The following is an 18484-nucleotide window of genomic DNA, read 5'->3' as shown; positions in this document are numbered from 1 at the left end:
CTCAACTGCCATATATGCGCTCGCGACGCTTGGAAGTTTTCCCAAGCCGATTGGACACTTTTTTCGTCTCTAGCGACATTAGATGACCGTAGCTTTCCCAGCGTCGACGATGAGGTCACACATCTGACCGACGTTATTCTTACAGCTGCGGAACGTTCAATACCACGCACCTCCGAATTGCCCCGGCGCCCCCCAGTTCCTTGGTGGAACGAGGCATGCCGTGACGCAATACGTGAGCGGCGACGTGCTCTTCGCATATTCCGTCACCATCCAACTTTGGCCAACTGTATCCGATATAAGCAGCTCCGTGCGCGATGCCGTCGCGTCATCCGCGATAGCAAGAAGGCAAGCTGGAAATTCTTTATTAGCTCATTTAACACCTTCACTCCCTCCTCGGAAGTTTGGAGTCGGCTTCGACGGTTCTCAGGCGCGCCTAGTTTCTCCCCGGTCTCTGGGCTCACTGTCGCGCATGATACCTTAGTGGACCCCGTCGCAATTTCTAAGTCATTGGGTCAGCACTTTGCTGAGATTTCGAGCTCTTCAAATTACCCGCTAGCGTTTCTCCCGAAGAAACGTGCAGCGGAAGTGCGACCTCTTGTTTTCTCCTCTCAAAATCGCGAAAGCTACAATACTGTTTTCTCCATGCGGGAACTCCAACATGCCCTCTCTTCTTCTCGCTCCTCCGCCCCAGGACCGGATGGTATCCATGTCCAAATGTTGTTGAATTTATCAACCCATAGTCTGCGTTACCTCCTTCGCCTTTATAATCGAATTTGGACCGACAGTACCTTTCCCAGACGATGGCGGGAAGCCATTGTCGTTCCCGTTCCGAAACCTGGAAAGGACAAACATCTCCCCTCTAGCTATCGCCCCATTTCTCTCACGAGTAGTGTCAGTAAGGTTTTGGAGCGTATGGTGAATTACCGTTTAGCTTGGTGGCTGGAATCCCGCAGTCTTTTAACACCAGCCCAATGCGGACTCCGAAAGCATCGTTCTGCAGTTCACCATCTTGTTGCTCTCTCCACTTATATCATGAACAATTTTCTCCGGAAACGCCAAACAGTAGCAATATTTTTTGATCTGGAGAGAGCATACGATACCTGTTGGAGGACAGGCATCCTCCGCACACTGTTCTCTTGGGGCTTTCGAGGCCGGCTGCCCCTTTTTCTTCGCGAATTTATGGCAGAGCGCACATTAAGGGTGCGGGTGAACACTACTCTCTCCCGTACTTTCTCCCAAGAAAACGGGGTACCCCAGGGCTCCGTGCTGAGTGTTGTACTGTTTGCCATCGCCATAAATCCAATTATGGATTGTCTCCTTCCTGATGTCTCGGGCTCCCTCTTTGTGGACGATTTTGCGATCTACTACAGCTCTCAACGGACCAGCCTTCTTGAACGACGTCTTCAAGGATGTCTCGATCGCCTCCACACTTGGAGCATCGAAACCGGCTTCCGTTTTTCTCCCAGTAAGACCGTTTGTGTTAATTTTTGGCGACGTAAGGAGTTTCTTCCGCCCTCCTTCCATCTAGGTCCTGTCAACCTTCCGTTTTCCGACGTCGCTAAATTCTTGGGTCTTATGTTTGACAGAAAACTGTGCTGGTCCTCCCACATTTCCTATCTTTCGGCTCGCTGTCTGCGTTCCCTTAACACCCTCCGTGTCCTGAATGGTACCTCCTGGGGAGCGGACCGAGTGGTCCTTTTCCGCCTCTATCGCGCCTTAGTGCGCTCGAAATTGGATTATGGAAGCATAGTCTACTCCTCTGCTCGGCCATCTATTCTTTGGCGTCTGGACTCTATCCACCACCGTCGATTACGTTTAGTGTCTGGAGCTTTTTACACCAGCCCTGTGGAAAGCCTTTATGCTGAGACTGCTGAACCTCCGCTGTCCAATCGGCGGGCAGTTCTTCTGAGTCGTTATGCTAGCCATCTGTCTTCCATGCCTGCTAATCCAGCCCATGACCTTTTTTTCGACGCCTCCTTTGATGTAGGGTATGCAGGCCGCTCCTCCTCCCTACTACCCCCGGGAGTCCGCTTCCGTCAACTGCTCCATTCTCTTTCCTTCCGCTTTCCTAAAACCCTCTTGACAACTTGGGGTACAGCACCGCCTTGGCTCCGTCCCCGGATCTACTTGCTCCGTGACCTATGTCAATTTCCCAAGGATGGTACCCCTACACTTGTTTACCGTCGGGCATCTGCTGCTCTATGTGCACAAATGACGGACGCCACATTTATTTACACCTACGGCTCGAAAACATCGTTAGGTGTAGGGAGTGCCTATATTGTTGGCGACACCCCAAATCACTTTCGGCTTCCCGACCAGTGTTCGGTTTATACTGCGGAGCTTTACGCTGTTCTCCAGGCTGTCCACTACATCCGCCGCCATCGGCGGATACAGTACGTAATCTGCTCAGATTCTCTCAGCTCTCTCCTCAGTCTCCAAGCTCTTTACCCTGTGCACCCTCTGGTCCACCGGATTCAGGACTGTCTGCGCTTGCTCCACCTGGGGGGCGTCTCGGTGGCGTTCCTCTAGCTCCCGGGACACGCTGGTATCTGTGGGAATGAGGCGGCTCTTCCTCGGCCAGCTCTTCAGTCGCTTCCCTTCACCGATCTGCGGAGCGGTTTATGTCGCCAAGTTGCTCATTTATGGCATGCGCATTGGTCAACACTTCCCCATAATAAATTGCGGGATGTGAAAGCCCTTCCTTGCGCTTGGACCTCTTCCTCCCGAACGCGTCGTCGGGAGGAGGTAATTTTAGCTAGACTCCGGATAGAGCACTGTCTTTTTAGCCATCGACATCTTTTAAGCGGCGATCCTCCCCCACTCTGTCCACACTGCTCTCAGCTGTGGACGGTCAGACACCTTTTAATTGAATGCCCCTATTTTAATCCGTTACGCTCCCGTCTACAGCTATCGCCTGATCTATCGTCGATTTTAGCAGATGACACGCGCTCAGCCGACCGCGTTCTCCAGTTTATTAGTGACAGTGAAATGACGTCAGTCATTTGAAGCTTTTTTGGGGACAACCAACCCCTTTCTGTAGTGGATTTTTAAGCATTCCTTCTGCTTTTAGTTTCTCAAATTTTATGACTTTGTTCCCATTGCTGCTGGTTTTAAATTTCGGTTTTTTCCAGTTTCCTAAGTCACGGGCTGGGCGCTAATGACCATAGAAGTTTTGCGCCCTAAAACCACAAACAAACGAAAAACACTGAACATACGAAGACAGTTAGTCATCATCCTTCCATTGATCTAGGCCAATTGGATGACATAAAAACGGCGCGAAAACAAATTCCTTCCCTTCACTTACCCTAAAAGCTATGGCAAATACTTAATACCACCAATTATCCAAAGTGGCCACCTTAAAGCTTCTAGATCAGCACACTTGACAGGAGAGTATTCGTCATTATCTGTAAATACACAAACGTAAGATCACTTGCCATTGCTATTTACAGTTTTGTGATAATTTGCTATATTTTTGACCTTGTCCCACTTTCGAGAATGGTCAGCCCAGGATCCACGTAAATACTAGACCCAGGGGTATCTGTTGAGAGGCCAGACAAACGTGTGGTTCCTGAAGAGGGGCAGCAGCCTTTTCAGTAGTTGCAGGGGCAACAGTCTGGATGACTGACTGATCTGGCCTTGCAACACTAACCAAAACGGCCTTGCTGTGTTATACTGCGAACAGCTGAAAGCAAGGGGAAACTATAGCCGTAATTTTTCCCGAGGGCATGCAGCTTTACTGTATGACATTGTAATTCTGTCAGACAGCAAAGGACCTGGAAGAGCAGCTGAACGGAATGGACAGTGTCTTGAAAGGAGTATATAAGATGAACATCAACAACAGCAAAACGAGGATAATGGAATGTAGCCGAATTAAATCGGGCGATGCTGCGGGAATTAGATTAGGAAATGAGACGCTGAAAGTAGTAAATACGTTTTGCTAGTTGGGAGCAAAATAACTAATGATGGTCGAAGTAGAGAGGATATAAAATGTAGACTGGCAATGGCAAGGAAAGCGTTTCTGAAGAAGAGAAACTTGTTAACATCGAGTATAGATTTGTCAAGAAGCCGTTTCTGAAAGAATTTGTGTGGAGTGTAGCCATGTATGGAAGTGAAACATGGACGATAAATAGTTAAGACAAGAAGAGAATAGAAGCTTTCGAAATGCGGTGCTACAGAAGAATGCTGAAGGTTAGATGGGTAAACAACGTAATTAATGAGGTATTGAATAGAATTGGAGAGAAGAGAAATTTGTGGCACAACTTGACTAGAAGAAGGGATCGGTTGGTAGGGCATATTCTGAAGCATCAAGGGAATATCAATTTAGTATTAGAGAGCAGCGTGGAGGGTAAAAATCGTAGCGGGGAGACCAAGAGATAAATACACTAAACCGATTCAGAGGGATGAAGGTCGCAGTAGCATGGAGAGCTGCATCAAACCAGTCTCTGGGCTGAAGATATCAAGTGTTTAATGATTACAATATTGTAACAAATACAGATATTCCCCTATAAACAATTTTCAAATATCAACAAATACGCTCTTGCTACGTACTAAGTCCGTTTCACTGTAAAGATCATATTCCTGCAGGTAAGAGATATTTAAAAATTGCACTCGAAACGATTTCCTGCCCTTGTGCTGCTACTATCACTACAAGGGACAGTATCAAAATAGGAGAGGGACGTAATTTATTTGAAACCACCTAAAAATACAATGTAATAGTCCAAATCATATTCATAAAGTCTGTTATCACGAATTGCTCTACACATTGTCTGCAGTGTCTAAGCTGTCGCCACCCCAGCCTCTCGTGTGTGCTAACAGCTTGTGGCAAGAGGAACTACAGCTCGCCTAGATACACTCCTGGAAATTGAAATAAGAACACCGTGAATTCATTGTCCCAGGAAGGGGAAACTTTATTGACACATTCCTGAGGTCAGATACATCACATGATCACACTGACAGAACCACAGGCACATACACAGGCAACAGAGCATGCACAATGTCGGCACTAGTACAGTGTATATCCACCTTTCGCAGCAATGCAGGCTGCTATTCTCCCATGGAGACGATCGTAGAGATGCTGGATGTAGTCCTGTGGAACGGCTTGCCATGCCATTTCCACCTGGCGCCTCAGTTGGACCAGCGTTCGTGCTGGACGTGCAGACCGCGTGAGACGACGCTTCATCCAGTCCCAAACATGCTCAATGGGGGACAGATCCGGAGATCTTGCTGGCTCTAGAGCACGTTGGGTGGCACGGGATACATGCGGACGTGCATTGTCCTGTTGGGACAGCAAGTTCCCTTGCCGGTCTAGGAATGGTAGAACGATGGGTTCGATGACGGTTTGGATGTACCGTGCACTATTCAGTGTCCCCTCGACGATCACCAGTGGTGTACGGCCAGTGTAGGAGATCGCTCCCCACACCATGATGCCGGGTGTTGGCCCTGTGTGCCTCGGTCGTATGCAGTCCTGATTGTGGCGCTCACCTGCACGGCGCCAAACACGCATACGACCATCATTGGCACCAAGGCAGAAGCGACTCTCATCGCTGAAGACGACACGTCTCCATTCGTCCCTCCATTCACGCCTGTCGCGACACCACTGGAGGCGGGCTGCACGATGTTGGGGCGTGAGCGGAAGACGGCCTAACGGTGTGCGGGACCGCAGCCCAGCTTCATGGAGACGGTTGCGAATAGTCCTCGCCGATACCCCAGGAGCAACAGTGTCCCTAATTTGCTGGGAAGTGGCGGTGCGGTCCCCTACGGCACTGCGTAGGATCCTACGGTCTTGGCGTGCATCCGTGCGTCGCTGCGGTCCGGTCCCAGGTCGACGGGCTCGTGCACCTTCCGCCGACCACTGGCGACAACATCGATGTACTGTGGAGACCTCACGCCCCACGTGTTGAGCAATTCGGCGGTACGTCCACCCGGCCTCCCGCATGCCCACTATACGCCCTCGCTCAAAGTCCGTCAACTGCACATACGGTTCACGTCCACGCTGTCGCGGCATGCTACCAGTGTTAAAGACTGCGATGGAGCTCCGTATGGCACGGCAAACTGGCTGACACTGACGGCGGCGGTGCACAAATGCTGCGCAGCTAGCGCCGTTCGACGGCCAACACCGCGGTTCCTGGTGTGTCCGCTGTGCAGTGCGTGTGATCATTGCTTGTACAGCCCTCTCGCAGTGTCCGGAGCAAGTATGGTGGGTCTGACACACCGGCGTCAATGTGTTCTTTTTTCCATTTCCAGGAGTGTGTGTATATATATATATATATATATATATATATATATATATTAGTTTTTCAAATAAAGTACGCATCTGTTGTACTCAGATACTGCCCTAGTGGTGATGGTAGCAGCACTACTGCACGAAAGTGTTTAGTGTATTTTTAACGAGGTTTTGTCTTTAGAAACGTTCTTACTCATTTCCTGCTCTTACTTAAGTCTGCTGTAATCTTAGTATCAGACTCCTCTAAAACAGCCTGATAGTGACATTGTTTTTACCCCACTAATAATGCATAAACAAATTCTTTACAGTGAAAGGTAGACTTCGTAGAACAGGGGTGCCTTTGTTTGTGCTCATTAAATAATGTGGGATATCAGTGTATATGTTATAGTAGTACATTATGAAAATTGTTAAACATATAAAGCCTAGTATTTCCGTGTGTTTGGTTGACGGTCTAGGAAGCAGAAAAATCAGTCAAAAAACGCACCAAATTACCCCAAAATTGTAAACAGCAGTGGGAGATGATCATAAAGAAAAATCCAACATTCTTCTACTATCTGTTGTAATTAAGGGATTTGAAGGTCACCTTTTTTGACCATTCGGTATGGTAATATTGGCTACCATTTTCAATAGGATAACGTCCTGTCAAACACTTCGCCTAGAGGAGTGTGTGGAGGGAACAACATAACAGCACCTTTTTATTCTGACAAGAGGCGGTGGCCAATCTGATGACAGTAGTGATCCTTTCGCAATAGTATACGGACCTCAAATGACAAGACACAATTGGCCTAGAGAAGGGAGGGGACTCGTTTCACTGCCATTTTTAAGTCATCCTATTGTCCTAGGCCAGTTTTGTCCTAATCCACACAATGTGCATGGGTGATTGTTTTCATGTCATATTTGTCGTACAACTGGCCTACAGGCATGGGCAATGGAAGGAGGTTGGGCAGCGCTTATCTTAACAGGTGATACGCATCAAGTTATGTGATGACATTGAACGTAGCAACGCAATTGCCCTAGAGGCGTGGGCAGTGCATGAGGTTACATTAAGACCTTGTCTTCGGACTGGCGCTGCTCTACTCGTGCAAGTTGCTGACCCAGCTGCCCCTGGCACTTTACCTACCTTCCTTAGACCACCTCTATATAGGCTCTCTATCCTTCCTATACTACTCCTGCTCCCTAGTGGTGGACTTTGAAACTATACCGTAGCAGCTATTACGAATCGCAAGTTTCAGAAATGGCTTTTTTACTGATGTCTTTTTCGTGTGTCTTGTTTTAGTGCAATAATCGACTAAATGCAGAGTGGTACTTAAAAATAATTTCGTATTTCGTTAAAAACTGTCTAATACGCAAAACAGGAAATGTAAGAAAGTACGTATTTTCAGAAGGGCGAAAAGAATCTAAACCTAATTTGCATTTTAAGTAACCAGTTGTAATGGATCTGGGAGATGTTATTTTTTTACCGTATTTGTCGATACTGAATTGGAAATGTTTTCTTATATTTTTGTCAGAATTTTTTATAATTTGTCTTATTATATGTTAATTTAATTCTGTTTTTGAGAGTAAAAGCATATTGATTACTATTAGAAAATGTATCGAAGAATAGCAAAGAAACTGATTGTGTAAAATATCTTTGACGTTGGAGTAGTCTTTGACTATAGTCACTCCGAGTCGGAAGCTAACTCTTAGTGTGTGTTGACGGAAGAACAATGTGAAGGTCGCAGTCATAAATAATTTTGAATTATGTTAACTACTATTTTTGTATTATCTGAAAAGAAGAAACTACATTTGAAGAAACTGTATTTGAAACACCAAAATGAGAGAAACACGCTGAACCACGTCATTTTCTGCAGCCGACAACGATGCATTGTGGAATCATACTTGGACAACTGAAGCCAAGACTTATATTTGCTTGCAAACGTCTAATGGAAAAGGTACTGTCACGAAATATGGCAAATTTAAGTTTATAAAAAATAGTGACCATCTTTTCAACTTGTGTAATAGCCAGGATGCCATATTTCACAGTTCTGCACTAAAATAATACGAAGATTATGAATAAATGGATGACTTCCACTATTAGTTGCCGATATGGTTGAGAACACAATATAACTGCTTTAAAGCTACAGCACGCATAGTTCATCTAGGTGATGGATGACACTAAGAAGCGGTAAGTGAGACGATCACATAAAATCAGAAGGAAGGTGATCGGAGGAATCAGATTTGTAGTGCTATTCTGGGGAAGCAACTTGTATATGTAAGGGGAAACAGCACAGTATTGTTCAGCGTTAAGTCACAGTAAAAATGGGACTAATTCAGACACACCGCTTTGATAGTAATAAGTCGACACATCCCATACGAATGTGTTGTGGGTAACGGGAGAATCTTTGGAAAAAGATTCTCGCGAAATCCTGTTGAATAAATTTACAGAACCGGTATTCGAGGAGTAAATACGAGTCCATTCCTAAATAGATTTTCAAGTGAACTGTAAATACAAAGTTCCACCAACTGTGATCTAGATGATAGTGGTAGATTTTTGAATGCCCTAAAAGTTGAAACTTGCAGATATACCCTGTCACCAAAGATAGTATGTAATGATAGAGTAATGAATAAAAGAAATGAAGCAAGTAAAAGTGGTCTGAATTGTTGAACAATGTACGAAAAAAGTGTACATTACGAAACTCTAGCTTGGTGGGTATTACCTTAATCAGTTATATATTATATGAGTAGGTCCTTTGCATCTCCATTTCTTGCGACCTATTCCTTTTTTCTTAATGCTGCTGTATATGTTTCCGTCCATCACATGCAGCATCTGAAATCTCTTCCTACCTCGCCTCCTCTTTCCCTTCCACATCTCTCTTGGACTGTTTTATAAACCTTCACTTTCTTAATGTTTGTCCAATGCAGTTCAGGTTCCTTCTTTATATTACTTTCATTGTCTTTGCTCTCTCACTCTTCTGAATACTTCATTTTTTACTAGATCCATCCAACTTACTATTTCCGCCCTCCATATCCTCATCTCAGGTCCCTGCCTGGCTCTTTCTCCCTCAGTGTGCATGTTTCAGCACCACACACGACCCTCTGCACAAAATGTTTTACTGATTTTTCCCACAAATTTTTGTCTATATTGCTACAGAAAATTCTCCTGTTCTTCTAAAGACCCTCTTCCGCCATCGATATCGTCTTTGTGCTGTTCTTCCAGTAGTCTGTTTCCCGTTTCCGAAGTTGTCAAAGCTTTGTTCCTCTTAAATATTCCTTCATACGGAATTAATCTCTCTTTTTCCCTCGTAGTCCAATTAAAATTGTCTTTATACTGATTTTAACTCCATAAATCTTTCCTTCCGCTTCAGTCGTATCCATTATATCCTCTTATCTTTTTAATGAATTCGTAGGAGGCTTATAATCGTCTGCAAACCTCAAACACCATATTCTTCCTGTAACTCCCTTTACATTTAAGTGGTAGTGGTAAAAAAAACGCAATACCAAAATTAATTGTACAGTAACGAAATTTCGGGAGTAAATTTGTCAAGATACCATATGTGGTTAACATCGCAAGATCACAGGTTACTGTGAGCGCGAGATAAGCTATAGCAAATGTGAAATGCTGGTAAATTAATACCCGGTGTAGCTGCCAGAATGTTGAACACAATGCATGCAAGTCTGTATGCTTCCTTTCTACAGATGCCAGATGTTAAGTTTGTGGGATGGTGTTCCAAGCCTCGCGCACTTAGTCGCTCAATACAGACGGTTAACGCTGTTTCTGGATGACGCTGGAGTTGTCGTCCGATGATGTCCCGTATGTGCTCCACTGGAGATAGCTCTGGTGGTAGACATTCTGCAGAGCATGTTGGGTTGCAACAGCGGTATGCGGCGAGCGTTATCCTGTTGGAAAACACCATCTGGAATGCTGTTTATGAATGGCAGCACAACGGGTCGAATCACCAGACTGACGTACAAATATGCAGTCAGCGTGCGTGGGATAACCACGGAAGTGCTCCTGCTGTCAAAATCGACCCCATAACTAAAGGCATAGTTCCAGTGCGTGTAGCACGCACAGGTTGGATGCATACCCTCAACCGTCCTCCTCTTAACCAACACATGGCCATCACTGGCACCGAGGCAGAATCAGCTTTTATCAGGAAATACAACATACCTCCACTCTGCCCTCCAATTGGCCCTCGCTTGACACCACTGAAGTCACAAATGGAGGTGGTTTGGGATCAGTGGAATGCACGATACAGGACGTCTGGCTCGGAGCTCTTGTCACTATGGTGCCAACTGCTGCTCAAATTGCTGCAGATAGAGTACAATGCGCCAGAACCGTAGTGACGTGTGACCGTCCGGAGCCGGTCCTCTTTTGACGGTATATTCTCATGATCACCGCATTCAGTAGTCATGTACAGTGGCTACATTCCTGCCAAGTCTTCCTGCAATAATGCAGAAGGAACATATAGCTTCTCGTAGACCTATTATACGACTACGTTCACTCAGTGACGTATTGACACTGGGATCTTTGTCGCCTTAAAGGCATTCTTGACTAACATCAACTCACTACGTTCAGTCTCAAACGTAACTAAAGCTCACGACCGTTACAGCGTGAATTTTACCCTTTCAGACCCTCTGGCTGCAGCTAAATATATTAACTTCTACTGTATCTTAGCTGCAACAGAAGTACCTTTTTCCCAATGGAAAACTGAGGTGCAAATTTGTGAATGTTCATCCTCTCCATCATACGCAAGCGCTGCCAACTGTTGGGCATCACTATGAAAATCTCAGCAAGTCAGTGTGACAGTGCGTAGTAACTCGTGTCCTCCAGAATACTCGGATGTGGTTGGTTCGCTACATTCCGTTATATAATTGAACATTGTTATTATTTTGCATGGTAGTTATTGATCATTTTACTATTTATTAAATTAGAATATTTTGCAATTACTGACTTTAATCCATGTATTGAAATCGGGGTACATACGTTTGTATAAATCTTGCATCTAAAATCGTTAAAAACAACCTAAGTGCATTACCAAATAAAGAAAAGTTTTCCTCTCCGAAAAAGCCACTCTAAAAGGATTAATGCAAACCTCATTTGCATCTTCATAGTGGCGCTATTAGCGCATCTTACGCGACTGCCGTGAAATTTGAATAAACATCTTTCAGACACAGACGCACACCTACCAACTTTCGTTCATGTCGCGCAACTGCTCCTTAGCATTGCGATTTTTTCAGTCGTTGTACTCTCCAAGTATAGATTGGAACGAGAGGTAGACAGACAGCAGCCTTGCTCTACTCCTTTTCCTAGATCTATCCAGATGATACTTTCTCCTCTCACTTTCACTGACTCCTTTTAATTTAAATAACTGATAAGACTGGTGTAGCCGGTGACAAATTCTCAAACTCGTGTTAAGCCATAGTATACGCATAGGTGCCCCCTCTTGGCTCTATTTGAACCACGTTAGCAGATGGCTGCCTTGCCATTCAGTTATAGCTCATTTCTTCGATACTACTGAGATACAAACGCGAACATTAACAAATACTACGTCGTCTTTCCACAAGCTTTTAAGTGCCACTAGAAGCGTACACTGAAGAGCCAAAACATTATGATCACTGCCCACCGCTACGTTGGATGCCGTCTGGTGGCGTTGAGGGCACGTGGCGCGACAACAAAATTATGTAAGCGGAGCAGACACGGACTGCGGATCACGCTAGCGAAGATATGGGCTGCAAATAGGGAAATTTATTGAGATAAGCGACACTGATGAAGGGTACATTATTATTACTCAGCCTGTGAACGAGTATCTCAAGAACGGCGAAGCTGGCCAAATGTTCATGTGCTACTGGCACGAGAATCTACGGAGAGATGTAGGGACAATGAAACTACCACTAGGCGAAAAATTGTTGGGCGACCATAACTCTTCGCAGAACGTGGGGTTTCGAGAAGTTATGCTCTGTGAAGGAGGATAGATGGTGATAAGTGGCAGCTCTGCCGAAAAAGCGCAATAATAGTACACGCACGAGTCTTCAGAGGCACACCGTTCCTCGTGTGTTCACATGATGAACCAACGACAGCGTCAGTTAAGATCACAGTGGCCACGGGACCAACGGGATTCGACCGTCGAGCAATGGGAACGTGTCGGCTCTGCGGGTGAATAGCATTTTTACTACACTAGATAGACGGTCGTCTCAACAAAAGCAGTCATCGGGGTGAACGGTGTGTCGAAACGTGCAGGGCACCGCGGACGCAACCTTTTGGAGCAGTAATATGTTATGGAAGACTTTCCTAGACTTGCATGGAATCTGTGGTAGTAAACGAAGACACGCCCGACGGCGAGGTTATCTTTCAGAAGGCTAATGGTCCGTGTCTCGGAGCCAGAACCATGCTACAGTGATTTGAGGAGCATTATAGTGCACTTAAGTTTGTCTCGACTACTAAATTCGCCTGATCTAAGCCCTATGAAACGCATCTGCGTCGCTATCGGACGCCATCGCGGGGTACGCAAATCGGCAGCCCGTTATTTACGAGAGTTACGTGACATGTGCGTAGACATATAATGACAAATACCTCCACAAACCTACCAACAAACTGTAGGATCCCTGTTACCCTGAATCGGTGATGTATTTCGTTCCAAAGGCGGACAAACAAGCTATTAAGCAGATGGTACTAACATTTTGACTCATCAGAGTATATCGTTAAACAGCTGCTTAAGGATGTCGGTTGTTAAACAGTGCAGAGGATTAAAGGTAAAACAACCTAGTTTGGATATCTTCAGCGGTTCACAAAGCACCGGCTCCTGGGTCGTTTACAGCGAAGATGTTCTCCCTCTGAGCCGCTGTCTATTGGATCACTCAAAGGAATGGGAAACAACTGTCTGGTGTTGTTGCCAAATAAAAGCAGAAAACTGGAGCTTAAGGACAGGTGAATTAAAAAAAACTGTCGGGACTAGGACATGTCAAGACAAACGGACGTATTTTCAATTATTTTCTTAAAAAAATATTAATTTCATGCATGTTAGGATTTTTCATTAGTCATCATGGTATCTAAAACCTACAAGACAAACCACAAAAAATTTTAGTACAAAGAAACCACGCATTAAATGACAGTGATGGAGACACACGCGCTTAATAATTCTGCACTTAGCATTTCTGAAGAATATTAGCGTAATTACAAAGAAGACAGGTTCATGCTTGAAATTGTTAGTACATCATCCTAGTGTGTAGCTCCATCCAAATTGTTTATATTTAGCGTTCCGAAACACATATATTCTATACATTAGTTACATCCGTATTTACACAGTCAGTGAGCTGATAATGTCGATGGGCGTTGTGCGCACATTTGCCTCTCTCGTTTTACTACAAACCAAAGTACGAAATGAACAAGTGGACGTAAAGGGCTGTCACTGCAACGCAACTGAAGTATTAAATGTCGTGTCAAGATGAGTCGTCAGTGGGCTACAGGAGGCGAAAATTTGAAACACTGTTCGCGAAACGGCGGCATTTGTAAGCCACGCAAATAAGTTTCAGAGATGTACGGTTCCAGCTGCGACGAGACGTCCCATTTGGTTCATGGAGTGCGTATTTTACGTGCTTTTATCATCTCCATCGAATCATTCAGGAACTCTTCTCGGCACTTCAGTGTGCTGCAGCATTTCTGAAGTGAGACGCATATTTAGAATTATCAGTGTCCAAAAGTCGGATCATACTGCGTCCAGCCTAAGGCCGACACGTGACGGGTCATGACATCACTTAAAAATGGACATCTACCGGAAATCAGGATACATGGCAATACTATCACTTTCTCAATTAAAAACCAAATCGGACAATATCGTCCGTGAAATCTCGTCGCTCTGCAGACTGAGAATTCTCACTTCCGCCTTCACCACAGTTCCAACAGCATCAAGGGGCACTATTTTATTAGTACATGCAGTTCAGAGTTAACTAGTTACTGATTTGTGTTATGACAGCTGGGAGCCAATCGTGCAGCAGCAGGTACGTGCCGAGAGCCATTATGCTGGACCTGGAGCCTGGTACGATGGAAGCGGTACGCTGCGGGCCCTACGGACAGCTCTTCCGGCCTGACAACTTTGTGTACGGTCATGGCGGCGCCGGCAATAACTGGGCCAAAGGCCACTACACCGACGGCGCCGAGCGCGTGGACTCGGTGCTCGACGTGGTGCGTAAGGAGGCAGAGAGCTGTGACTGCATCCAGGGGTGAGTACACTCCATCACTACTACACATTCTTTTTCTTGCAGGGACTACTTGTACTTTGGTCTTCATCAGTCATATCCATTCCTTGATTCGGCACACCAAGACTTCCTCTCCTGTGCCAATCTCATCTCAGGGTAGCACTTGGACTCAGCGTTCTGTATTAGCTAGATATATTTCAGTCTGTCCATCGCCTAGAGCTTTTGCCTTATGTGGCTTATTCTAGCACTGTGGAAGTTACTCCCGTCGTCTTCATGCATGTCCCTTCTCACTGGTTCCTGCATATTACGCTCTTCGCAAAAATTCTGCAGAGGACCACCTCATACAACAATTTACAAAGTCGTACCGAGAGATGTTGCACATGATCTTAGAAAATTCTCCTCCTGCGTAAAATCGCTAAGCGGAACAAAGACTTCAACTCACTATTCGACCAGTCTGGTGTAACTTAAGCTTTGATTTTGTCGTTTTCTATTGCTACACACACTTCAACGCAACTGGAAAAAGAGCAGGTAACTCTCACATATAAGGTGGTCAGAAAGTGTCTGAACAGCTTTGTTAGGCTGTTGCACGGTAGGCTGCGCTGAGACATAACTGACAAAAGAGACACTTTGCGCCATTTACGGTTTACTTAGCATTAAAGTTAGCCAATCAGGTAACTGCGCGCGAAAAATCAAGCAGCCTGCTTGAGACAGTGTCGCCAAACCGAACAAAAGCAACTTTCGCTCACGTTTTAACAAGTGATAACTCACGGACCCGCAGATGTGCGTTTTAGCATGTGCAATTGCCAGCATCTGCGCGCGCCACTATCTGACTAGCTAAAGTCAATGCCAGTTGAATCGGAAACAGAGCAACGTATCGATTTTTTTCTTTACAATTATTTCTCAGCACAATCCACCCTGCAACACCCTTAAAAGCTTTTCAGACATTGACTATCCTGTTTAAGAATAGGGTAATTTTGGGTATAATCGGGTAGCTAAGGAGAAAGCTAGATAACAATGATTTTCATTTTTGGACGCCAAATTTATTTCAGTGAAAGATAAAAATCCATAAAAAACTTGCGTTACATACCATACGATACAATACCATAAACTTTGTGATCAAAAGTATCCGGACACATGGCTGAAAATGACTTAAAAGTTCGTGGCTCCCTCCATCGATAACGGTGGAATTCAATATGGTGTTGGCCCACCCTTATCCTTGATAGCTTCCACTCTCGCAGGCACACCTTCAATCAGGTGCTGGAAGGTTCCTTGGGGAATGGTAGCCCATTCTGCACGGAGTGCTGCACTGAGGAGAGGTATCAATGTCGGTCGGTGATGCCTGGCACGAAGTCGGCGTCCAAAAACTCCCAAAGGTGTTCCATAGGATCCAGGTCAGGACTCTGTGCTGGGATGTTACGATCGTGTAACCACTTCGGCACAGGCCCTGGGATATGAACATGTACTCGATCGTTTTGAAAGATGCAATCGTCATCCCCCAATTGCACTTCAACAGTGGGAACCAAGAAGGTGCTTAAAACATCAATGTAGGCCTGTACTGTGATAGTGCCACGCAAAACTTGTGCAAGGCCCGTCCATGAAAAACACAACACCATCGCTTCCGATTTTTACTGTTGGCACTACACACGGTGGCAGATGACATTCACCAGGTATTCGCCATACCCAGACTCCGCCATCGGACGCCACATTGTGTACCGTGATTCGTCACTCTACACAGCGTTTTTCCACTGTTCAAGCGTCCAATGTTTACAGTCCTTACACCAAGCGAGATGCCGTTTGGCATTGCCGTTTGGCATTGCCGTTTGGCATTGCCGTTTGGCATTGCCGTTTGGCATTGCCGTTTGGCATTGCCGTTTGGCATTGCCGTTTGGCATTGCCGTTTGGCATTGCCGTTTGGCATTGCCGTTTGGCATTGCCGTTTGGCATTGCCGTTTGGCATTGCCGTTTGGCATTGCCGTTTGGCATTGCCGTTTGGCATTGCCGTTTGGCATTGCCGTTTGGCATTGCCGTGAGCAGCTGCTCGACCATGAAATCAGTTTTCTCATCTACCGCCTAACTACAATAGTACTTACAGTCGATCCTGATGCAGTTTGGAATTCCTGTGTGATGGTCTGGATAGATGTCTGCGTATTTCACATTGCGACCCTCTTCAACTGTCAGCGGTCTGTCAGTCAACAGACGAGGTCGACCTGTACGCTTTTGTGCTGTATGTGTCCCTTCATGTTTCCACTTCACTATCACATCGGAAACAGTGGACCTAGTGATGTTTAGGAGTGTGGAAATCTTGCGTACAGACGTATGACGCAAGTGACAATCACCTGACCACGTTCGAAGACGATGAGTTCTCCAGAGTGCCCCATTCTGCTCTCTCACGATGTAAAGAGAGCCGGCCGAAGTGGCCGTGCGGCTCTAGGCGCTGCAGTCTGGAACCGCGAGACCGCTACGGTCGCAGGTTCGAATCCTGCCTCAGGCATGGATGTGTGTGATGTCCTTAGGTTAGTTAGGTTTAACTAGTTCTAAGTTCTAGGGGACTAATGACCTCAGAAGTTGAGTCCCATAGTGCTCAGAACCATTTGAACCATTTTCTTAAAGAGAAATGACTCCCGGTTCTTCCCCAAACCCGATTATATCCCAATTTTCCGTAAAAGAACAGACCCACAAACGTAGATCCATATCCTTAACAACAGTTTTCTACAGAATTGTTCAGTGAGTTGAAATATACTAAAGTTTTTTGTGACAGAAAAGATCTTATCCACAAATCAGTACGGATATAGAAACCATTGCTCTTGCAATACTTGGCTTTCCTATTTCTCGTACGATATCCAGTGAACCATTGACGAAGTGCATCACGCAGATTCCATATTCCAGAAAGTGTGTTCATACTACAGATTGACGAAGATCCGAGAATAAGGAATATGTTCTTACGTATGTGAGTGGCTCGAAGATTTAATTAATAGAACCTGGTATGTTTTCCTGGATGGAGAATGATCATCAGCCAAGGGTATCATCAGCAGTATATCCAATCTGCTTTTCAAATCCGGATCACATGAATGTTTCTTGAAACGTCCACCGAATGTAATACCCTTTCTGTACAAATTTTAGACCCATAAAATCTTAAAACGCTTACTAAACTTTTCTAAAGGAACAGAACAGGAATAGCTCATTTTGTTCAACGTAATGTTAATGTACACAAGTACATATGAATTACATGAATATTATAAGTTGGGATAAGCACATAGGCTATCATTAACAACGTCTAAGTAACCCAGCTTGTAACACAGGTACGTGGAGTGGACACGCTTGGCTCCGTATGTTAGACTGTCTTTGTTCAATCATTACTAGACATCACTCGCTCGCCCGCCCGCCTCATTGCCTAGTGTATTTCTTTTCTTTCATTATTACTCCCAAAATAGCACAGCAACGATGGCCAGATTCAGTGTCAGTGCTGAATGTCTTCAGCACTGTTTGCTTCGTGTATCAGTATGATACCCTTTCTTCAGTAAGCTTCTGTATGGTTAAAATGGCTCTGAGCACTATGGGACTTAACATCTGAGGTCATCAGTCCCCTAGAACTTAGAACTACTTAAATCTAACTAACCTAAGGACATCACACACATCCATGCCCGAGGCAGGATTCGAACCTGCGACCGTAGCGGTCGTGTGGTTCCAGACTGAAGCGCCTAGAACCGCTCGGCCACACCGGCTGGCTAGCTTTTGTATGTTCGCAGCTGAAGAGTGGAATATGCCTGAATACGACTCTTATTTTGGTTGTGTTGTAAGTTCCTCAGCTGTCCTTTATTTTCCGATTGTAGCTTTAATCACGTAAATCGTCCTTAAGCAAACTTTTGTGCTTAATTATCTCTCCAGCAGGAAAGGGAAGGTGACATCTTGGTCATGGTCAGGACACGGAGCAATTGTGCTGTTCCAGCGATAGCACGAGAAACCATAATGGGCCCTGTGTTCTTGCTACATGCAGTCGCGGCTGCTGCCTCTTAGTCCCCTCTGCTGCTGTGCATTTTGAGTTACTATCTCTCATGGATTTCTTCGCCTTCATCATCATCTTGCTACCCA

The 18484-nt window shown here is 45.3% G+C and overlaps 1 protein-coding gene across 1 annotated transcript in view; it reads left to right on the top strand.

Moving 5' to 3' along the window:
• The window catches only part of LOC124556002 (tubulin beta chain-like), a 115694-nt gene that overhangs the window by 41084 nt on the left and 56126 nt on the right, over nt 1-18484 (top strand). Inside the window, exon 3 of the mRNA XM_047130044.1 lies at nt 14173-14419. Within this exon, the coding sequence (XP_046986000.1) occupies nt 14173-14419 (247 nt within the window). The remainder of the gene's footprint in view (nt 1-14172; nt 14420-18484) is intronic.

This window comes from Schistocerca americana, chromosome X (genome assembly GCF_021461395.2).
Source record: "Schistocerca americana isolate TAMUIC-IGC-003095 chromosome X, iqSchAmer2.1, whole genome shotgun sequence".
Classification (NCBI taxonomy): domain Eukaryota; kingdom Metazoa; phylum Arthropoda; class Insecta; order Orthoptera; family Acrididae; genus Schistocerca; species Schistocerca americana.
The sequence above is the reverse complement of the archived record's forward strand: the minus strand, read 5'-3'. Positions and strand labels throughout refer to the sequence as shown.